Consider the following 25,304-nt stretch of genomic DNA (forward strand, 5'->3'; position numbering starts at 1 on the left):
AAATTATGAAAAATACCGTATATCTCAATATTTTTATTCAAATCAGTTATTTCTTTACGAGTTCATGTACTAACTAATTTATGGTTGAGTAAAAACTTATTCGAAAGAAATCTTCTTCGAATAAAGCTGCACGCGGATGAATATTTCTCCGGAGATCAGTTTTCATTGGACAGTGTCGAACAAAATTTGATTCGAATAAATTTCTATCTACGTAGATTTGTATCCGACTGAATATTCATTCGACAGTGTGTCGAATGAAATTTTATCCGTCGCAGTCTTCATCTTTTATCTGTCGTCCGAATAAAATTATACTAAACTCTTCGCGTCGAAAGACGAACTTCGGAAGTTTCTGAAAAATCTTCGTCAATTTCGACGAATGAAATTTCCACGGAAATTTAACGTTCCCTTGAACAATCCTTCTTAACGACCGGAAAATTAATTTTTCCTTTTTAACGATTGTTTAATGGCAGAACCGCGTCGTTCTATTTTTCGTCGCTTCTACTTATGTCACGTGCTCGTTCTTCTCGTAAATTGCGCAACGTCCGCCGTCTAATTATTAATATAAGCAAGAAGCAGGATCTCGAGGGCTCGCCGGAATTGTTAATGCAACACGCGAGGGACTCTCAAGAATTTGTATTTTCATTGGCCCTTCCGTGTAGCACCTACTTTTCAAAAGCGGAACAAACTGTCCCCCCTCCCTCCGCGAGCTTGTATTAAAAGCCGCATAAAGGTCACGGGGATGCGTAAAATATTCAGAACGCACGGGCCAATTCCATCACGCGGGCGGAACGTTACAGCCGAACTTTTCATCACTTTGTTAAGACGTTCTTCGTTCATTCGCGAATACGGAATTCATGGCACCGTGTCGCGGAAAATACGGACGAAAGTAGTTTTCCTAGATAACACGGTGTACGCCGTCTTTGAAAGGATACAGAAATTAAATCTACAACTTCGACATTTTTACTTCCAATAGAGCTTTCGAACTTCTTGGAAATTGCGAATTTGCAAAAAAGATTTCAATCTATAAAAATTTGAATTTCGATAAAGAATTTTTATATGATTAAAGGCTATGTTAAAAACCTTCTATAAACCGTTTCTATAATTCAAATGTAATTAAAATATGTATGGAAAATTATTAAAATTTTAAAATTTTACAGAGCCACTATAATACAAATTTTGTTATAATTTAATCATAATTTAAATTCACTCCTATTTTAAATAAAATATATATAAAAAATTATTACAGTATACAAATTTTATTAAACAGCTTCTGTAATTCAAATTCTTAATTGGAATATAAATTATGATTTAAAAATTTATTTCAATTTAAATTCACTCGTATTTGAAGCCAAATATAATTAAAATATCTATATAAAATTATTATAATCTTGTAGAAGAACCATTATAATTGAAATTTCTATTAAAAATCTGCTAAACTTCTGTAAGAAATCGATGACAATTTCTATAATCAAATCAACCGATTTATAAACATGTAGACTCCTGATTTCGCAATTTCCTGATTTCCTGGTTTCCAATTCGACGAAATAAAACGCTTTAATTTTACGAAATGTTAAAGTAAGTATTACGAAATGTAAGTATCACAAAACGTGGGACCCGCCATTTTGTCAGATGCCGCGGATCTTTCGTTAAGGTTGGTATTCCGAAGAAAGCGTAGCGTCGACAGAAGCGGGAGAGGGCGACAAAGGCGATGCGGCTGGCACGAAATTATTTCGGAATATTCGGGCGTCGTGTATGCTCGCCGGGAAAAATGGCGCCGCGACTGATCCGGATCAATGGCCAGAGAGGAGTCGGAAGACGCGCGCGTACCGAAATATTGAAACTGATCCAATTTTCGGGGCCAGCGGCACGCCGCGCCGCGGCAGCCGCGGCAGCCGAGTACGACGACGACGACTTTCAAACAGAGGAGGCTGAGACGGGACGCGTGTGCGCGTCGAATTGATTCGTTCGAGGGGCTCGCGCGTGTTATCCCGAAGCTTTTTTTCGGTTCGACAGCTTTTCAAGGAAATTTCCCATCGGAGAGCTGACAAGGAGAAATGTCCACGTTTTACGAGAATTCCAAAAATTGTTCGTTCGGTTTCAATTCATATCGGAGCACGTAAATTCCCTTCGCGCGGCCCGGCGCGCCAGCTTTTTTTGCCCCCGCCCTGTTCGTTTCTTTTATTCGAATACGCGTGCCGTCCATCGTGAAATAGAGACACGTGACGAGACCCCCCCCTGGCCCGTTGTGTCGGCCATATATATTTTTGTTCTTTTTTTCTTTACAAGAACATCATCGTGCCGGCGTGCGCGCACGAGGCAGCCCTGCCTCGGTCGACGGTGTCAACGCGCGTCATCAAAAATTTACGCGCGGCCACTAAATCTCGAATATTTCCAACCACTATTTGAAATATTTTAGACACGCTGTAGTATTTTATTTATCGCTCGTTGCCCGATGTATCCCGATAAATTACGATTGTCTCTTTGTGCCCGTTCGCAGGCCCGACTCGTAGCGAATTCTGTTTGCCGCGTTCCTAAATCGGCCTCTCAACAATTTGATCGACGGCTGTTAAATGCAAAGAGATTTGATTTCCTTTTGAAACGCGTCGGCAGTTGCATTAGCGCAGAATTGAAACGGTCTATTATTTTATAATTGAACTGTCAGGTTATTTTACAAGAGATTTAATAGGCGCAATTTAGAAAACTTGATAGATTGAAGGGAGAAAAGTGACAACGTATTGCTATGACTTTTCAAAAACACGCAGACGATTTTCATTTTGCTCAAAAATCTATTTGTAACACTATTTCTGTATAAATAATCGAACGTGTTCAAACAGTGCTACATAAAACAGAGAAATGCTTGATAACGTGCCAATTTTCTTGGACATTTTTTCTCCGTTGAAGAATGTGAAATACCACGTAAAAAATCCTAGTCGTTTCATGGAACTCTATTAATAATTAAACTTTTCTTTGTGAAACAGTTCAATAAGTTTAATATTTTAAATAGAGAAGAAATAATATTCTAAATAATATATGAATATAATAATATATAAATATAAAAGAAATATTCTAGATTGTAATTTATATTGCCAAGAGTAAGTAGAACAGAGCCAGCACTTGTTTCGATCACTAATAAATGCAATTTAAAATGCATAGTCAGCGAGAGATCTAATCACGGAGTACGCGTTCCGGAAAGCACTCAATTTCCCTGGAAAAACGGGACAGCGATTTCTATTTCCCACGGGGCCGTTTCCAGGCTGTTCAAAATTAGAAAATTAATCAATTTGATCCCAGACGGTCCGTTCCAAATAATTGCATACAGCCGAGGGCACAAAGGGTTCGCGCCCCGAGTCTATCGCAATACCGTCGGCGTATTCAGGGTTAAAAGGTTCAACCGGCTCGGTTTTCATCCGGAGAATTCGAATGCTTCCACAAAGGCGGAAGTAATTGGTTTTCGTCTTTGTCGCCTTCGTTTTCCATTTCTTCGTTGTTATTTTCTGGGAAAATGCCCCGCGCGCGACCGTCAAAGGCGCGGGTAAAGCGCTCGGCGCCGCGGACACGTGAGCGGCACGCTGCTCTTTCACGGCGCCGACACCTACTAATTACAAAGGTACACACAAGCCGCCGTCACTCCCCGTCATAATCTTTAAATAACTCTCATGAAAATATTTTCCGCGTTCTTCATTAATTGCACAAAGGCGCAGGTTATCATTAGGTTAAACGTGACCGTGGCTCTTCGTTTGCTTCCTCGTTACCGGATCGCTTCGAGAATGGTGCCCGGCGAGCTGTTTTAATAATGCTTAGTAGTAATGTTCTAAATTTAATGCTTTTTCTTACGTGGAAGAAAATGAGTTGCCCCTTTTACACATGAGACTGTATTTTAATACACGTATATAATAATTACCGTTCGGAAAAATCGATTTTAGAAGCACTGGAATTATTATAATTTTTAGAAATGGAACCTGGTGAAATGTTTTAATAATATTTGATAATATTGTACGAAATTTGAACCTTTTTCCTAGATGCGATAAATTGTGTAAACATTTTTCTCGCAGCTTGAACCCTTTAAATATTTTATTGTATTCAGTTGGATGAAGCACTTTGTATATAGAATAAATTACGAACGGTGCAACCTATATATTGAATAAATAACCAATAATTGGAACAATTTGTATATTGAATAAATAACTGATAATTGAAACAACTAGTGTATTTAACAAATAACTCGCAAACACACCGTACATTGACTAAATAATTCGCAGACGAAATATGTTGAACAAATAACTCCTAATGGAAACGACTGTACATTAAATAAGTAACCAAATAATATCAATCTAATAATAAACTAAATAATAATCGAATCGCTCTATATGATAAATAATTAACCTACAATCTAAACACTCTGTCTATTAATTAAACAACAGCTATCATTAAAGTCCGTATAACCAAAAATTAAGCAGTAAATATGTCTTTTCTATTCTATAAACGTAGTTTATAAAATCATTTTGCTGCGAAAAATGGAGCCTTCCACGCGACAGCACAATATCGCGTTTATTTATTTTGATAAATTTCGTGTTCCGGTCGGTGGCCGTCTCTCGACAAAAGCACGGAGAACAGTTTTGCGCGCGGGATTCCCGTTTAAACTACCGCGGAAAGCCGGTCGCGTTATGCGAGAAGGAAAAATACGTTGGTAACTGGTATAGTTAGGAGGGTCGAGGTTTAGGCTATTTTCGTTGTTCCCGGTCTAATAGAGGCAAGTATCGCGCGGTGGTCGGTGGGAAAACGGGGCGAAAAAACCGCGCGGTTAATGCAAATAACGACGGAACTTCAGCCGGGACTTCATCATTGCTCGCACTTTATTTCCTAGCGGGCGAAAGGCTTTAGCGTAACGAACGCCTCCGCGCACCGCCCCGCCTCGCCTCACCGCCACCCCTTGCCGAGGGGTGGGTTCAGCCCCGTTGTTTTCCCGTTTCTCTCTTTTCCGCTCCGCCCTCCTCGCGCGCTCCTCTCGCCCTCTTAGAAACATGTAATTACGTAGCCAATGTTCTTTCAGGTCCAATTTTCTAGCAGTAAAGGAACACCGGGGCCGGCTGCACGCCCGGCATTTATTACTCTTTTCAGGATACTTTCCTGGCTGGAAAAAGATTCGCCGTTACACGTACCGCGCTTTCTCATTTCTTTTGTATCCCCGCGGGGACGATAATGGACAAGGGAGACGAAAAGGGATCGGCTGGACGCCGTTCGCTGATGCTTTTCACCTCCAATTACGCCGGTTAATAACTTACGGACGATTCAATCCGCCGTAACAGCTCGCGGAAAGACGCGTTTCTTCCATTTATAATGTTACATCGTGTGTGATATTGCCGACTTGTACACCGTTTCCCCTCGATCTAGCACTCTCTCACTCCCTATCTATCTCTCTCGCTCTCTCTCCCTCTCTCTATATCTCTCTCTCCCTTTCTCCTTCTCTATCTCTTTTCGCCGCGCGCCGAGCCGCGTGCATCATCCTTTACGGAAACTGCATGGAAGTAATGATAATAAATGTATCGCAGCCACGCGGTCCGCGGGGCATCTCCTATGGATTATTTAGCGCCGGGAAATGTATTGTTGGTACTGGACAACTACGAAGACCGACGATAAGCTGGAAGGCGTATTTGCTGAATTATGCCGGGAACGTAATCGTTCATCTTCTGGTTTAAGCGCCGGGAAGTGTGGTGGACGGCTTTTTGAGTGGCATCGCTACCAGCCACGAAACAATCTGGAGGAAATTTGAGTGCCGGCTTGCGAATCGCAACATTTTCGTTGATAGTAATCTTTTGGAAGATTTATTATAGTATTGAGAGAATTTAATTGGTATATGGAGCAGAGCTTTCATCGTCCTCAGGGATTTTGATGTAAAATCTGAGCGAGCAGCCATTTTGCTGTACGTCGATTGCCAATTTTAAAGTAATCTCTTAAAGATGTCAATACTTATTTCTTTTAAATGAATTAATAATAATAGACAGAAAATAAAGAGAAGAAAAGATAATAAGTAACAGTCAATAAGAAAAAAAGTAATAAGTAAAAATATAATAGAAGAAATGTAGTAAATATAAAAATAATAAGACAAACGTAATAAGTACAAAAATAATAAGACAAACCTAATAAGTACAAAAATAATAAGACGAACGTAATAAGTACAAGAATAATAGTAACTAAAAAATAAGAAGAAAAAAGTAATAAGTAAAGAAATAGTAAGTATCAAAATATAATCATGCAAGTAAAAATACAAAAGAGCTTCCCCGAAAATAATCAAATAAATCGTAGCAACAAAAACATCGTCCAACCCCTATACAAATTTTCTCCTTTAATGTACTCGTATCTCCTATGGGGGCGCGTTAAAATGATTACTTTTATCATGGACGAACGCGTGTAATACGGTTCAATGTTTCGACTATATCGATAGAACGTATATCAGCAAAAAACAGTAGGGAAATCTGCCGTAGCAAACGGTTTAAAACCGCGAAATATTTTCGCGCGGATAATTCGAGGAAAGTTGGAGGAAAGCAATTTTCAAGTCGGAGACTCGCGGAAACCGGGTCTCGGGAGTGGCACGCAAAGCGGGTCGCGGAAAAAACAACAGGAGGAGCAACGGATAACGGGATGGGGATGGGAAAGCTGCCGGATTGGATCTCATAAAATATTTATTCGTGGAAAGGTGATGTATGTAGTTTCCTGGCCGACTTTCCGTCGATCGAACGCTCGTATCAGTTTTCCGTATCCTTGTGCCGCTCTCTCCTTTCTGTCTCTCTCTTGTTTCTCTATTCTGTCTCACTGTCTTCTCTTTTTCCTCTCTATCTTCTTTCCCTCTTTTGTCTCGCTTTCTTCTCTTTTTCCTCGTCTTCTTTCTCTCTTTTTTCTTTTTTCTTTTTTCTTCTGCATCTCTTATTCTCTTCTCTTTTTCTTCTCTCTTTTTGATTCACTGTCTTCTCTTTTTTCCCTATCTCTTCTCTTTTTCCTCTCTCTCTCTCTCTCTCTCTCTTTCTGTGTCTCTTTTACTCTCTTCCCAGCCCCGTTCCTCTGCTCATTTTTCCGGACACGTACGGCCCGTGAGGTCGGGGATGTGAACCCCGTGTCGTTTGCAGAGGAGGCGACGCGACCGGGTCCGCCGGCCGCGATCTTTTCTGCGTGATTTCAAATGCTCACGTCGGGGCACACCTTCGTATCGGACGTGGTGCCGGTACGTTCGCGTGGTAATACGTTACAGGGAAACGTACATACATGCATTTAGGACCGGGCCCGGCGTCGTTCCACGGGTTTTACGACACGTGTGCCCTGTGTGTCCACCCGCTGCGAGCAACGACCACGATCGCGACCGTTTCCGTATCTTTCGTCCAGAGGCGCTTCAGACATTCTGATCGCCTCGCGGCGCGGGTCTCCGAGGACTACGCGCGTTTCTTTCGAGGCTGAATTATTCAGACGATTTTTTCGCTGTCTGGCGCAATAAGCGTGAGAGCGCTCGACAGCGTTTTCTGGAGTCTGGGGGATTTTGCGCTGTTTTGGGAAATTGTTTGACGCGTTGAACGCTGTGCAGTCACCGGAGACTGTTGATATATGTATAGTTTGGGTAATTTATAGTATAGTGTCAGTCATTATATTTTATTCTTTTACTAATAAATTTTATATTGTTTGGAGTATAGTGTCGGTCATCCGTGAGGATTTAAAATATTCTATTCTATTTTATTTTATTCTGTATAGCTATTAATCAATTTTAAGTAATTTAAAGTATAATACTAGTCACCGTTAATGATTTAAAATATTATATTCTTCTAATAAATTTCGAATAATTGTGATGCTGCTATACAAAGGTATATTGAAATTAAAAGTATAATGCTGCTATGATATTTGATAGGAATTAGTAAGTAAAAAGTCTTGCGTTTGTATTCACGTGTTTCACATGATTATTATAAAAGACAATAATTACAGTCTAGGTTCAACAAAGTTAAAACTAGTTTACTAGACAATGGCTCAGAAATTATTGTAAAAAATGCAATTGCTTCGAATTACAAGGAAAATAAAGATCTCTCGTATATTAACTTATTATATTAATTCTTCCACATAACCTATAAACAAAATTTTTTAAATACATATTAAATTCCAACCACATTCCAGTTAAATTCAGGAAACGATTAGGCGTTCCGAAAAGAGTATCCAAAGATTTTCTAACCAGACAGATTTTCTAACACAGATTCCTAACCAGAAACATACTCCTCAGAAAAAAAATAAAATCATAATCATCCCCGAGTTAGGAGAGTTTCGAGTATCGAGTTCCGAGTTCGAAGAGTTTCAAGAGTTTCGAGACCCCGCGAAGCTTCGACCCGGCATTTCGCGAATCCAACAGTCAGTCAGTTTCCATCTCTAATAGAATCTCCGTCGCGATTCTGACCGGTCGTTGCGCCGCGGATGGTTTAAACGAAAGTTTATCCGCCGTTAAAACGACGTGAAAAAAATGCCGCGCGTTTCTCGCAGCGGCGGCGGCGGCGGCGGCGGAAGTCCTGAAAAGTCGTTGGAATAATTACGAGCGACGGTGTAGGTGGAGCGGGCCACACCCGTAGGGCGTTCACCGGGGTAAAAAGATAGATAAAATTCCCGTTACGTCGATCGTTCCCTCGACGTCGAATCCGATCCGACCGATATCGTTCACGCCGTCGGTGCGGTCGTGGCGTCGAAAGAGGTGAGATTAGAAGAGGCGGGAGTGCGACGAAGAGAAATAGAGGGAGAGGGGTGAGGGGGTGAGAAATAGGGGACGGAAGAGAGAAAGAAATAGAGAGTGGAAAAGAGAGAGAGAGAGAGAGAAATAGGGAGAGGAAGGGAGAGGAAGGGAGAGATAGAGAGAAATAGAGAAAGGAAGAGAGAGAAAGAGAGAAATAGAGAGAGTAGAGGGAGATATATAGAGAGCGGATAGAGAGAGAAATAGAGAAAGTAGGGAGAGATATCTATAGAGAGATAGAGAAACGAAGAGAGAGAGAGAGAGAGAGAGAAAGAGAGATAGAAGCGGCGAATCATTTATTCCGGAAACGGGAAGGCGTTCCTCGATCCGCGTTTCAAACGACCGTCCATAGATATCGTCCGTTTCGGGGACGTTCCTTTCGCCGACGAGTCTTTAATATTTCAAGCGACACGAAAGCCTCGGTGTGTCCCGACCCTTCGCCGGGTTTGAACAGGGCCGAAGCCGGGGCGTCGGTGGGCGTCGCACGGCGTCGCACGGCGTCGCGCCGGCTGCCTTCCGGTGAACCCCCGGTCGTTTCCGTAAAGCGCGGAAACGAGTTGACCACCGAGAGTGTTGTCGCTGCCGACTAGGCTGCCGGAGTGGGTGTGCGCGTGGCCCTAGGCGCGGGCAGCGAGCACCGGCCACGAAAGGAGAAAGGGTAGAAAAAAAGCCGGACGAGATGAGACGTCTCAAAGCCCGCGACCACCGGGCGAACCGTTCTCTCGGTAAACCCCCGAGGACTCTTCCTCGACCTAAACCAGCGGAGGAGACCGCTTCTCCATCCTCGGGGCCTCGCCCCCCTTTTCAAAACGACCGAAGTTCAGAGCCACCGACTGGGTTATGAGTGCGGGTCCGCCGGGTCGCGTTCGCCGTCTTTTAATCGTCCCGGAGCTTTCAAACTCCGCCGGAACGGCGCTCTATTTTTCGCCGGCGCTCGAGATAACACCCAATTGCTGGCCGATCTTCAGGACCGTGTGTCGGCTCTAGCCACCGAACGGTGTAACCTCGCTACCTTGAATACCGGATTCCGGATCTTACCGGAGATAGCGCGCCCCCTAATTTGTTTATACTCCCGGCACCCTCTGTAATGCCGAGCTTTCGAAGCCAAAGATCTCCTGTTTCGACGGAATAAAGTCGGCTTTGGCCATTTTTAATCACGCTGTCGACCTTCTGGCGACACGCTAATTTTCTGAAGCTGTTGCAAGGCGTAGGATACTAGGTGATGCAAAAGTTGCTGGAATTAGAGGTGAAAGTTTGATTTTGTTGCTCCTTTTTAGCTTTTTTAAATTTTTCTGCTATTTCTGATTTTATTTATCCCTTTGTCGTCATAAATGCATCGAGTTCGTAGTTTATTTATAACAAACGAAAGAATTTAAAAATCAAAGAAAAATTATATGGAAATTCTGATTAGAATTATATTTTACAAGGTTTCAGCAAAATTCGATATACTAACTTTGATGGAATAAAAATTTCTCTAAAATGTCTTAATACAGCACGTCTTTTTAAAAATGTCCTACGAACGTCGCACAAATGTCCTAAAAACGTTTCATACAAATCCTAGAGACATCCCGACGTTTTAAAGATGTTCCTAACTAGACGTCGCTCTACCGTGCGAAATAAAACATTAACACTATAATTATTATTCTTATTATTGTTATTACGCTCTCGTGCTCGCATATTCGCTATTATTATATTATATGTAACAGAGAATCCACTCCGTTTATGCAACAAATAAATTAAATCAAAATCGAAGACGCCTCAGAGGTTCGCTTCACTTTACTCTGTTCACTTCAGGTAACAAGAGGTTCGGACTTAAAGTGGACGTAAAACGGACGTCTTCAAGCCATCCCGGGGAACAAGCCGGGGAAATAATTCACGGCGATGCGTCTGGGACTCTCAACTCGACGGTCCGAAGAAATTCTGGTAAACTTGATGCAACGTGTCTGGCCTCCGACGCCACGGCGCGGCGCGGCGCGGCGGAGCCAACTTTCCTCGTCTCTACGTGTGTATCGGTAAAGACATTTTCTAAACTCGCAAACTAGTTCGCGGGGGCGCCCGCGTTTCAAGGTTTACGCCGCGTCGTTGCTAATCACGGTTTACCACCCCGGTGCAGCGACTTTGAAATAAGTTCGCCGGGGAATGTCTTTGTTAACGCGGAAAGTTGACCGCATTGACACCGTGCTCCCGCGCACTCGATTCCGCGCGGGAACTTCCGAAGTTTCCGCGGCGACTATTCGAGCCGGATTCGTCGAAATGTTCTTAATAATGCGAAAATGGCTTGCCGTTGAGTTCCCGGTCCGACAATGACCAACCGGTCTGAACTTTAAATCTTCTTCCGCGTACAGCTTTCTTTTATGCGTCGATGTTTCGACCGACGCGATTTCCGTACCGGCGGAATCGTTCCTCGCGCGGACAAAATTTAGTAGAAAAGGCCGATTTTAAGTTCTTCTCATTTCTTTAAATTTTTTAATTTCTCTTTGCTTTTACGTCCGTTTTAATCTTATTCTTAGGATGGTACTGCTTGACAAATAAAACTACCGCGTGATTTCGTATGAAAAAACTGTCGCGTGAATCATTTTTCAAGATCGAAACTTAATTTTTTTAATCTGGTGATAGATATTAATGTTACTAGAATATTAATTTTCACTGTAATATCTGTCAAGAACAGTGATAAATGCTGGATAACGGTAATTGACATTTTATGCGAACAGGTATTTAATAGTCGTATTTTATGCGACTGGTATTTAATAAATTTAAATCATTAATGTAAGTAAAAATTGACTTAGGACTATATAAATAATTCATACTACAATTCCTAGATATATATTAACAGATAAACTGAAAAGAATGAACGGATTGAATTTGCTATCTCCAATGATCCGAGTTGAAAATGTCAAGTGAAAAAGAGATCTTTTACAACGCGTCCAATAATAACAATGATAAATATATCCAATTAATATCCGCACTAAATGCTCTAATTACCAGTCGGAACGATTTTTGAAAATTTCAGTGCCTGCGGACAAAGTTAACCGTAGAACGACATTATCAATCCTATATAGCAACGATCGGTAGCTGAATATCGGTAGCATACCTATTGTTACACGTTACACGCCTATGATTTGTAACCAGAGAATTCTTTGCCAGCGTTTCGAAACTAACGAACGCTTCGTTTCATTGTGCCGGGGGCTCGTAAAATCGTCTTTCACGCCCAGTGTTTCGCCGGGCTAATGAACAATACTTGTATGGGAACGCCGTGAATTATTATCGCGGCTCGTTTCGTCCTATAATTTTATACGGTCGCGCGTGTATGCGTGCAACGACGTCACGTACACGGCACTCGGTGTTCGTACGGTATAGACGGTCGTGTAACCGCGATCAAGACACGCCGGGTTCATTTTTCATGCGGAACAATGGGGTCTAGCAAAATAACCGGGAAATAGCACAGTTCCAACTATGCGCGGCAAATGGAAAAGAATGTGCCCGTGTTTAGTCGAAATGCGCGCTGGAGATGCTTGGGGCGCGCAGGGGGCGAGCGGAAATTGGAAAAAAAAACGTACACGCGGCAAGTAATTCGAAGGAAGCGAACGCTGATAAAAAAGGAAATCTTTTCGTAGTTGTTTTCGTAGTCCTAATGAGTCAATTAGTGAGGTAATGAATACGTAAGTGTGTAAGTAAGTAAGCGAGTCAGTCGTCAAATTAATTAGTAAGTTAATAAATATGTAAATATGTAAATAAGTAAGCAAGTGAGTCGTCAAATTAATTAGTAAGTTAATAAATATGTAAATACGTAAATAAGTAAGCAAGTGAGTCGTCAAGTTAATTAGTAAGTTAATAAATATGTAAATACGTAAATAAGTAAGCAAGTGAGTCGTCAAGTAAATTAGTAAGTTAATAAATATTCAATTATGTAAGTGAATTAGTAAGTGAGTCGTCAAGTGAACTATTAAGTTAGTGTAATAAATATGTAAATATGTAAGTAAGTAAGAAAGTCAGTCGTCAAGTAAATTAGTAAGTTAATAAATAAGTAAGCAAGTAACTGAGAAAGTAAATGGCTAAGTAATTCGCGACAGTTTCGCGTTGGTTAACGTTACGTGAGAACAAATTCGTAACAAATTCATAACAAATTCGTACAAAGTAGATCAACCCGCACGATGATTGATTAAAATTGTACGAAAGAATTGCCGCGTTAGATTTATTATTTTCCTTAAAAAATCACCGATCGAATAGTTAACGAAATAATAACACCAGATCTCGCCATCGTTTTTAAACAAACGAGGTTTGTTATATTTTGTAATATAATGCTGTGAGAGATAGGAGAGAATGAGTTAGGGCGATGAACGTCGGCGAACGACATTCTCAATTTAAAGGAATGATTTTCCTTGAAATCCGAACAAATCTGGCTTCGATCTATCGATGATCTACGGGGGGGAAGACATGATCGGGTACTCACATATGACGCTGAGATGAGCATTGGCACGGATCGGTTTGATGCGCAAATATGGTCCGACTTGGCACTGGTATTCTCCGTCGTCTGTCAAGGATGCGTTCGTGATCTTCAGGTTGTAGATCCCGTTTCGATCTCCTATCAGTTCCAGCCTCGGGTGTCCGACGATCTCACCACCTGCGAAAGAGCGGAAAGCGTCGATTAAAAATATTGTAGACGTCGCGGAAAGTAATTGTTAGATCACTCAAAAATTAGTGAAATGTGATCATAAGTTAAAAATAGTAATAAATTGAAGATAATAATAAGTAAAAGATAATGCAAAACGTAACAATCAGTAAAAAATAATAATAAGTAAGAGATAATGTAAAAAGTAACAATAAGTAGAAAATAATAATAAGTAAAGAGCAATAAGAATTAAATATAATAATAATTAAAAAAGAATAATAAGCGAAGAACAATAAATAAATTTATTCTTTCTGCTAGAAATGAACCCTTATCAGTCGCCTAACGGGTGCCTAACGCGAGATATCTCGCTGGCATTGAACGAGTTAAATGGGCCCCCTATTTTGCAAATACGCGAACGCGTTAAAATCGGCAGCCGACGAATTATTCAGCGAAGCAACGGAACACAGTTCTCTAAAGAAAAACGAGTTATCCCCACCACTCGAGATCGTACGGCGCTGCTTCAATTTCCAGAACAAAAAGATCCTTCACAATCTGGCAGATACGGGGCGAGCGGAAATTAATAACGACTTCGCGTTCGCGACCGTACCCCGCGAAAATTTCTATTCACGCGTTTCTATATAATATGTTCATTCAGTTAAAAATTGATGCGGCCCGTTGTCGCGCCGTTACCTCGGGCCCCGGCAATCCTTTTCGTCCGCCTACCCTTTCACCGGAAAATATTATTTCGCGACATTTCTCCCCGGATGGATTCGCGAAGATAAATATTACGCGAGCAGTCTGGAATCACCGCGTTCTTAAATTACGCATTTGTCCCATTATTTTTCTCGGGTGCACGGTCTTTTTATTTAACGAGATGGCACCGAGGAATCAAAGGTTCCTTCCCCCCCTCCCGCCCCACCCCCACCCGATCAATAAGAAAACGCAGGAGGGGGATGGGGGAGAACAATCGCGGGAGCGGGATTGCGCTCTGTGTTCCTTTTACGGGGGTGGGCACGAAAGTTGTTACATTTATAACGAGGAAAATTGAAAAAGGGTATTATTCCGGCTTAAACGCTTTTGTAGGGTTTCATATTAAAATTCCTGCGTCGCGCGTCGCCTCCCTGTTCCCTCCGCTAATTTTTCCCTGAGAAATCGTCGCCTCTTTTTCTCCGCGCATTGACGAGAAGACGAACGACAATCGATAAAGAAGCTCCCCGCGTAAATAAAAACCATCCAGGAGGCAGCGTTTCCATCGGTGCTTTAAACCCGAAATAATTCGACGCGATTTCATTTCGTCGTTAAAACAATGACTGTTAAACATATTCTACAATTTATTAGCATGAATTTAACTTTGTTTTGTCGTCGCACTTGCAACTTATGTACTTGCGAATGAATTTAGCGGTAATATTTAAGCAGAGCGACTTGTGGGAGCACTATAGAATCGGTTCAATCTTTTTATGGTTCTTTTTAGTGAATTTTTATAATTCTTTCCAGGATATAATATAATCGACATTAAATCCTTAAATTGTGTGCACTTGAGCATAGTAACATTTTTATTATTTTATTATCTTTACTATTATATTTTTTATATATAGTTTCTTATATTTAGTCCGTATATAAATTTTAGGTTAAAATTTATAATCAAAAGATTGCAATTTAATCGAAATTATAAATATAGACTTTCGTGAAATAGTGAAACATCAATACTTTAAAATTAATTTTATAAATGAACAAACATTGATTTCGCGACTGCTTTAATCTTAGACATAAAGCGAAAGAAACTAAACACAATGTAAAGAAAATCGTTTTCTCTTCGCATTCGATGCCCACGTCAGACAATTTTGATACCTTTCGTTGCAATTTACCGCGAATTTATCCGTTCCAATCAGTTCGCAGTTATTGACGAAATATTTTAACGCGCCGTCGGCATTGCACGATCGAACGACGCGAGTGAGACATAATTCTGAATTCCGTGGAACCGATCGCGTCGCGCGAGCATACTTTTTCTCTGCGAGCAGTTTGAAAAGTGCCGAGGCTTTTAAGGGATCTACTGGCGGCATCGTCCGCGGGACATTATGATTTTTCGATACGGGGGATGTAAATGCTCGCGATAAAAGGTTCCGGGCCGGTGAGAAAAAAAAAGAGAGAGAGAGGAAAAAGAGAAAGAAGAGGAATCGTAAACGCGTGTATTAAGGCCGTGTCGTAACTCAAAGACAGACTGTAAACTAAACGAACCCGGGGCTCTGTAAAGAGGCCGTTGGATACGATGTGCATGCGCCGGCACGCGAGATACACCACTTGCTTTTTGATAGAACCGGCGATGCGTGTGCAGAGTATCGATAGGGCCGGTCGTTTCACGGCTGACGTTACCCAGTGTCAACCTTGGCCTCCGCTAAAAATCCAACCTCGCCGCGGCAAACATTTGCTAATCGAGCCGTTAATGAGCCGCGCCGCGACTTCATCAACCGGCAAATCCGCGCCGATATCACGGACGCGTTAACATCGGAAACGCTGCTGCCGCGTTATTCTATTTATCGAATAACTTTATCGATTCTTCGGTCAACAATTATATGACCTGGATTTCACGTCAGCCGTAAACTGCCGATCTAGTCGATCGCGAATGCGCGCGGAATTTGTTAGAACAGGGAACGATTGTTCGGCTGCTGTTTGCTCGGAATGAATGAACGTTTCGGAGATTTTTTGAATACGGTAGGGGAAGACCAGGTTTTTCTATAATTTCAGACTTTGTTTGTTATTAATTAAATTAATTAATGATCAAGTTGTGTGTTTTAGTAGTTGATTGAAAAGTTGGTTCTTATATGTTAGTGATCAAATTATGTTTCTGGTAAATTAATTGACAGGATATGTCTTTTGTAAATTGGTTATCGACTTTGGTTTCTTGTAAATTAAGTGTTAAAGTACGTTTATCATAGATTAGTTGCCAAATTGTTTCTTGTAAATCAATTATCAAAATACTGTTCTTATTAATTTATTATCGAATTATGTTTCTCATAAATCATATCATATCAAGATGTGTTTCTTATAAATGGATTAAAAAATTATGTTTCTTATAAGTGATTAACAAATTATGTTCCTCATAAATTAATGACCAAATTAAGTTTCTTGTAAATTAAGGATTAAATTATGCTTCTTTAAATTAAGGATCAAATTATGCTTCTTATAAATATATGATCAAATTATGTTTCTCATAAAAGAATCATCAACATACGTATCTTCTAAATTAATTATCAAATTATATTTTTAGTAAAAAAATTATCAAAAAATATTCCTCATAATTTTTATATTTGCAGAGGCAGAACTTGGAACATTTTGCAATGATTTTTCGAATAGAAAGCTGAATGAAGTTCGCAGATTATTATTGCACCATCTGCATAATTCGCACATTAATATATTCAATTTCCATAGTGTATACCGATTCGATTCATGCTTTAATACGTTTCGCAGTCGTGGCTGCAGCAGCGCGATCTTTAACACAAGAGTTTGTTAATGGCGATACAATCTATATTTTACGGTTTTTATGGAATTTTTCAACAAACCTGAATACATCAAAGTTGACATGGATTTTATGGGATCACGGCGAAAGCGAACGGATCAAACGTAATCCAGATTTCACGGAATCGTGACAAAGCTGAATAAGTCAATTATGAAACAGATTCGATGCAATTCTGACAAAAAGAGAAATAAAAGCCCGAGCAATTATCGCAGAGAGGAATTGATCGAATATAAATCAGACTGTTCTGCAATTACTGACAAAAATGAATGAATCGACGGCAAAATAGATTTTATGGACGCGTGACAAAACTGAAGGAATCGGATGTTAAGCAGATTTCATGAAATTACAATAAAACTGGGCGAATCGCGAGTGCGACAGATTTAATGCGATTACGACAAAACAGGATCTGTTATAAAAGAAACTATACACAATTACAACAAGATGGAATGAATAGATTATAAAACACGTTTTCAGCAATTACGGCAAAAATCAGTTGATCGAACGTAAAACATTGGAAACATGAAAATATTAAAAACTCTGTTCCATTACTTTCGACATCGCAATTGCGAAAAAAAGGAATAAATATTTACACAGCTCCTGTATTTTCTAATTAAATTTTCCAATTAATTTCGCAGGAAGTTTTGCAGGTTCGCTCGCGGTTCAATCAAAACCCAAATAACTTTTTTTATATACATATTTGTTCATTATGCGTTGCATTTTATATATTCATGATCGGAGCACGGTCATTTGTTGTAATTAATGTATAATACGCGATAGTATACTATTGCATATTTCGTTATTTGGAAAGATTGATTTCTTTAGCTTTTTATTTAGTAATCATTTTATAATAATTTGTGATAATGCTAATACACAGTGTATAATATTGATTATTAGGTTAAAAAATAATATCTCAGTGTTATATACGAAATAATTAATTTTAATACCATGAATTTGTTTCACTTTTCGAGGTTATGGTAGATAGCAATGCAATATCTATATATTTATTTTCTTTTGTTAATGAAATGGTTATTCATTTATCGAAATCAAGCGACCATTATATTTTTTAAATAATCTTTGAAGTGTATTAAACACGCTCACGTTTCATTTACCTGCTTCTTTTATTTATTTCTCAAGTTATAATTATTTTTATACCACAGGTACTCGTAGGTACTAATCGTGCAATAATCGTACCATTTGCGACAATAACGACAAGAATAAAGTTAATAAACACGTAGAATGAATAAATTACGTAAATTACTTAAATATTAACGAATATATAAACATGATACTGTACTTCGAATAATTTATATTAAACGATTTTCTTTTAAATATTAAAATAATCAAAATAATTTCCTATATGTTAGCACGATCAAAAACATTAAGATATCAAACTGAAATGCACTTCAATAATTTTCCGACGATCACTCCTGTCTTATTTAATCCGCCATCTGTTGACAATATTTATTTCGCAACCAGCAACTCCAAATACCGCCCCCAATCGAAGACACCCGTACATTTCGTTTGCCGCGACTATTCGTTTTCGTTCCATTTTTCGAAACGATGTCACCGGGGATCTCGCCAGGCCTCGATTTTAGTGTTTCTAATTACACCGGAGGGCGCCCGGCCGCGTCGTGACGTCCGAAAATTTGGGTTACGCGAAAAGTGCGCCACGGCTAATAAAGGTTTCGATAGCCGGGTCTCTAATTATCCTTCTTTTGTGCGACTGTCAGCCCCTATGAGATTGCCGGTGCCACCCGAATGCGAATCAACCACGGCGGATCTGAAAACTGTGACACTGACGAGGGTTGTAGCTTTTGTGGATCGCGGTCGCTTTTGTTGAAAAATGATGATACGTCGGCGCCGACGTTACCGGCGAAAGAGATTACACCGTTCCACCGTGCCGGTGAAAAAGGACGGCGAAGACGACGACGACGAAGAAGACGAAGAAGAATAAGAAGAAGCAGATGAAGAAAGAGACGACCAAGAAGACGAAGAAGAAAATGATCGGTCCCGAAGAGAAAGCGCGACGGTTCTTCCGGCTCGCTCGCGGGCCGCTTCATTTATATCGCGAGCACTAATGGCTCCTCTCTTTGAGGCGCGGGCCGAACTGAACTTATTAAACGAAGTTTCGAAGAATCTGTAATAAGAGCCGGCGGAGTCCGGCAGGTATTCTTCGCGCGGTCCCGTTCGCATCTGCATTCGCTCCTGCCTCGCGGTCTCCCCGCGGCGAACTTGATAATTACTTGTGATCTATGCTAAATTTATACGGACTGTTTTGAACTTCGCCCCCGCGAAACGACGCCAAATTGTTCGACACAAATGACCCGACCGTTCAGCTAACGCGATGTATTACACGCCAGACTACTCGGCCGGCTTAATTAAGCTTCCCTTGATCGAGCGACGACGTTTGTCTTTGTGCAACATAATTCACTAATTGCCGCGCAACGGGGGACAAGGAAAAATTGCCGCGTTTCTTAACCCCCTCGCGCCACGATTTCTACCGCGGCTGCTTTAATTACCGCTCTTTTTTTCTGTCCGCTAATTTCCATTGTATTTGTTTATTCGGTCTGCACTTGTTCGTGGACTTTGTTAATTGAGGAGTACGATTAATTGTTACGGATCAATCATTTTTATTGATGAGTGTATTCTATCTATTTATTTTTATTAAAAATTCGTGAAATTTCTAGTTTAATTGTAAGTTTTGAATAATTTAATTTAATATAGGCGAAGGCCTTTTGTAATAATTGTAATTAGGAGTTTATTTAATTTTATTGAATTTTAATCTTCTTACTTTTCCGAAATTTATTTATTTACTTTTAATAGAATTCCTGAAAGCTGTAGTTTAATTGTAAGCTTCGAATAATTTAATTACAAGCGGAGGCGTTTTGCAATCATTATAATTATGAATTTATTAGATTTTATTTAAGCTTAATCTCACTTTTTCGAATTTTATCTATTTATTTTTGGCACAATGCGTGAAATTTGCAACTCAATTAAAAGCATCGAATAATTTAAATACAGACGAAGGCCTTTTGGAAGAATCATAATAAAGAGCTAGATAAAATGTTCTTTAACAATTTTTTAAAAATTCATTCAACCATTTCGAACAAAGATCGAACAATTGACCATATTATTTTGACATGAACGAGACGAAAACGCATTATCGGAATGAATGGTAATTTTCCGAAAGTTGAATCGAAAATTTTCCGAAAGTAATTTCCTCAGATTAAATCGAATTGCAGGTAATAACTAGTCGAGTGGAAATAAATTGTGGGAAATCAGGTGTACTCACTCTGCTGTATGACGTAAGCGAAGCCATCTTTGACCCATTGTACAATGCCGAATCTGTTTTCGACCTCGCATGGTATCGTCACCTCTCCTCCTTCGAGGACCGAACTGTTCCGTGGTCTGACTCTGAAGAACTGGCTCCCTTCGCCTGCAACACAATTACAAATAGATTAGCAACAGTGAAAGACCTGGTACAATCACGGACATCGTCCGTTCGCAATTAAGACGGCCGTAGCGAAGAACGCGGTGCTACCCTTATTGCGACAAGTAAAAGTTAATACATTGACAGTGAGAATCCTTCTTTTGTTCTATACGTTGTAACATATATTTATTATATATTTATTTAGTGATATTTATTTTAATAACAGTTGAATATACATATACGACTCTTGCGAATCTCGATAAAGTATATTAATTACAAAAGTATTTATTACATTAAAGGTACACACGCGTTGAAGGATTTCTATATTATTAAAATAATTCGTTACATAATAATAATAATGCCTAGTGTTAATATGTTAATATAGAAAACAGGTTACTGCGATTGTAATTTTAAAGTTAAATAACAGCTAGGACAAGGTTCCTTATAAGTAAAGATATTAAAGAAATGTTTAAAAAATACGATATCCAACTGAGCAGAATAATTAAAAAAGAACAGAATTCTTCTAGACAATGTTTATCATTTTTATTTTGCATACAAATTTTGTATAAAAAGTTTATTGAGCACGTTTCACTCAAATACAAACGTGAGTAAACTTAAGGGATGAAACGATTGAAAAATTGCCAATGTTCGAACTACAATAACATCGTCAAAAAAAATCATAGCGAGATGAATCTTTGCTCGTTTTAAAGAACAAAGTCTCTATTTTCGACCATTATTACAATTTTATCTCGAGATGCTTTTTCACTGAAATACGCAGCGAAAACGCGGAGGTGCTTTTGCTTTCACAAAAATTTCCGAAAATCGACGAAAATTCGGAAAAATTATGAAAAATTATTCTACAAACGTCTTCACGGAGCTCGATCCACTTCTTTTGATTTTCTCGCTGTAACGCGATCGAAGCCGAGGCGGTCTTCCCTTTACGACGATTACCTAACAGTTCGCGTGCGATTTTTCGTTCGCGAGTTATGCCACTTTGAAGTTCGCATTTCGAAATCCGCGTTTTGCAGCTCGCATTCATGAATCCGCATTCATCTCTGTATGATCCCCTTTTTATCGAGGCCACGGCAGCGCAAACATTGGAAAGTTTTCAATGAAAATTTGTTCCAATGAAATGAAGCTTGAAAAATTTCATAAAATTGTCTTTCATTCTATTCAAATTGCGGAGCGAAATTCAGCGGCATCGAGCCGGCAAATCTTAATTAAATTAAAAAATTATAACGTCGATTGGCGTGGAGATTAATTTTCAGAAATTCAATTTTATACGATTCCGTTGAACTGTTTACAAAATGCGAAAACTGCAGGTTAGTAAGATTTTCTCATCTGGGCATCGAGCGACTTTATTTAAGACGGGGAGATCTCATTCGGTTGGCTAAGGGTAATATTAATCATTTTTATAATAACAATTGGCTCAATTAAAAATCGTATTCGACTGCAAATAAAATATGCAACTACGACTAAATATATTCTCATTTCACGATTGTTTATTACCCAATCGCATCGCCACTCCCGAATTCGCCGAAACGTGCGATGATTCCACGGCGCGCGTATTCCGCAAAGCGCGGCGGCTCGATTGCGCTGGCATACCAGCGGCATTCTGACGTTACATCGAAATCAATTCTTCTCGGTTTGGTCCCGGGGCCGGGCCACGCCTTCGCGTTCACGGACGCGTTAAATTTATCTGGCTGGAGGTCCGTGGCGTATCCGAACGCAAGAGCAGAGAGAGGGGGAGAGAGTGAGAGAGAGAGAGAGAGAGTCGCTTGTTTGCCGACTGGCATGAAACGCTCGGCCTGTATATTTCATCGATGCCGTATTTAGGCTGGATTGTGCAAATTCGCGGAGCAAGTGACCACGAAACGCACAGGCGGCCAGCACAAAGGCAAACGTGTAACCCGGCCGCAAGTACACAGACGACGGCGACGATCGGCGACGGTCAACGACGACGCCGTGGCCCCGTCGTTGCTCTCTCGCTTTCTGTGAAAGCTAACCAAGCAGCGCCGAGCATCGGTTCTATCGGCGGCGAACAAGCAGATTACGCTGATCTTCCATCAAGATTTTGTCTTTCATCTTGTCGCCGTTGTGCCCGTCATCTCGAGCGAACTCGGGGGAAAAGGGGAAAGGGAAAGGGGGAAAGGGGGAAAGGGGAAAGCGATTCGCAGCGTTCCCGTTGCCGGGGAAAGGGTCGCGCGCGCTGCATGCCGAGGGATGAAGATACCAGGCGCCGGCGTGTCAACTGCCTGTGAAAACCGAGACTGAATCGTTCGACCGTCTCCTCTTTTTTTATGCAAATGCCGATCGGTAAACTGATAACACAGTCCTCCTTTTTTTTCGAGCATTCTGCCTTTGGCAATTCGACGCTCAAACATTGTGTCGCGATCCTGCTGTTGCTTCTGACACGGCATTGCGAACTGTTCGACGGATACTTTGTGATATCCGAGCATCGTTCACGGGGAAACGTTTAGAGCGAAACGGAGGTATGTGCCTTTCGTGCTAATTCTTGATTCTTGATTCTGATGTATTACTAATCTATTTGAAATTGGCGAGGGTAGATTGTTAGGGTGTGTTATGGTGCAGATTTTTTTCTTGGTTTTTGTTAAGAAATTGGTATTGATTAGTAGTATTGTTCTTGGAATGATGTGTTTTAAAGAGTTGATCTTTAATCCTTAAGTTGCAAAATTGTAGAATTATAGAAACGTGAGTTGCAAAATTGTATATTGTAGTTGGTAGTATTGCGAAACTGTGAAACTGTAAAATTGTGAAATAGTGAAATAGTGAAATAGTGAAATAGTGAAATAGTGAAATAGTGAAATAGTGAAATAGTGAAATAGTGAAATAGTGAAATAGTAAAATAGTAAAATAGTAAAATAGTAAAATAGTAAAGTAGTAAAATAGTAAAATTATAAAATCCTAATATTATAAAATCGTAAAATTATACATCGCAACAGTAAAAACCCCACTAAAAGTCGCATTGCTTATTCAATTACGTTCTTCCTATTATCTCAGGACCGCTGGTGAAACAATTATAGCAAAACCGCCCAGGCAACGATATCTACGTATCCAGAATTACCCGGAACAAGGATCGCAGCTTCAAAGCGTCGCTACTTAATTACCGAAACAGTTTTCGAAAAGAGTGGCGTAAAATCCGGTGGAATAATTATTGGAGTGCGTTTCTTTCGGTGTTCCGTGCGCAACAGTTTAAAAAGTCGTTTCGCTCAGGCTTTGGGGCGAACACTTTCGAAAACCGTATTTTGTGCGTTTGAAGCGCCACGCCGAAGTGGAAACTTAAAACGCTCTAAGGACTTCAAAACAGAAATTCGCCGCGTATGTTAAAAACTCGCCGACGACTACTCCGCGGCCATTCAGAAGCTTTTAACGTGGTCCCTGTGTATATTGAGATTATTTCAAAGGGATAACTTTAAAGTTGAAGGGCTCGAAAAAATAAACGCGAACACACATTTATAATCCCGTAGACGTTCCGCTCTCCGTATTTGCGCGAACAACTTCGAATGCAGGCAGATTTGTTTTTCGTATCGTCAATCGAATTTCAGCCTTTGGATTGTAAAAATAGCGGAGCAATTTTATAGAAACTAATAATAGAGAAAATAAATCTCAACAATTTTTATCTAGAAAAGATTGACCAAATCTATATTTACAGTAAAGTATCATCTTTTTACTACCGTTAATCAATAAAATTCATTTCGACTAACCGACAAAATGGCGGACGAATGTGACAGTGAGAAATTGAGGAAATAATTCTTAATAATTTTTATTTGGAGAGCTTTTTTTGGAAATTCAAAATATTTCAAAGTACAATGTGTCGAAACTAGTCCGCTTTTGTTTGTAACAAAAATGGACGGATAAAATATAAAATTGTAACGCTAGATGAACTTAAGAACCGCGTAACACTATTTTCGAATTATTCAAGCTAGCAAATAATAAAATATATATTTATCCATTTCCGATTTTTAACGAGAGATTTAGAAATGTTGTATTCTGTATTAAAATTTGTAATTCGTTTTTAACGTTATACGGTATAGCCTATTTTTAATCGAGTACATTGTATGGAAGCGTTGGTGCGATCGGACCTCAGTTAGCTGGAAAGCTTGATTTCACAGCTGAAGTGAAACAGAACAGTCCAGTTGCGGTACAATCCCAATATGTTCCATTAGGTACCTTGTGCGTTAGAACGTTAGTGGAACGGGGTCATTGTACGCACTCATGCCAGTGTGCCCTGTGTAAAGTCGGTATGCGATGTAGCTACAAGAAGATGGTAAACTGGCAAATAACGAAAGAATTGAGGACAGTGAAACACGGCGAACGAAATTAATACAAGAAATCCGTAAAAGTGAGAACGAAATTATGGCAGGGAAATGTACGAAATGCGATTAGTGTTTTCATGCATTTGTGTCATTCTGAATTTTATTGTCACCCCAAGAAACCTTTTCATATTCTTCAATTACTTTTTCTGTGCTTTTATGCATTTGTTTGATGTATTTTATGCATTTATGGAAAGACTTGCTAGTCGCAATGTAATTAAATAATTTATTTTATATCTGTTAGGATCAATAAAAGAAGAATGAAGTTGCTACTAGGTTTCTATTCTTAATTAGTTACAGTTCAATCAAATAATTTATTATTAATATATTAAGATTGCTAAATAAAAAATACAGTTGCTACTTGGTTCATATTCTTTGTAATCGACGGATACAATTTTTATTTGCACAAAAATCTGCGGTCCATTTATTATGAAGTCAAAATGTATGCTAAAATAGATTCGACACATTATTGTAATTTTGACATAACCTTGAAAAGATATTTGTATTTAGCAAAGAAAGTAATTTCTTTCTTTTCAAGAAGAATTCGCAGGAATCCAGTGACGACACGCCGACCAAAAATTCCGTAGAAGCGACCAACGGAGCGAGCCGTTCGCGAACTTATTACACAAATCATTAATCATTAACGCCAGGGGCAAGAAAAATATGCAGAA

General features: G+C 39.7%; 1 protein-coding gene across 1 annotated transcript in view; it reads right to left on the reverse strand.

The window, feature by feature from the left end:
- Sns (sticks and stones) overlaps nt 1-22,384 on the reverse strand; it is a 116,063-nt gene extending 93,679 nt beyond the window's left edge. Inside the window, exons 1-3 of the mRNA XM_078190681.1 lie at nt 22,354-22,384; nt 20,162-20,305; nt 13,197-13,367 (exon numbers count right to left, since the gene is read on the reverse strand). Coding sequence (XP_078046807.1) covers nt 13,197-13,367; nt 20,162-20,305; nt 22,354-22,384 — 346 coding nt within the window. The remainder of the gene's footprint in view (nt 1-13,196; nt 13,368-20,161; nt 20,306-22,353) is intronic.
- Between the last annotated feature and the right edge of the window lie 2,920 nt (nt 22,385-25,304).

Source organism: Augochlora pura, chromosome 9 (assembly GCF_028453695.1).
Source record: "Augochlora pura isolate Apur16 chromosome 9, APUR_v2.2.1, whole genome shotgun sequence".
Lineage (NCBI taxonomy): Eukaryota > Metazoa > Arthropoda > Insecta > Hymenoptera > Halictidae > Augochlora > Augochlora pura.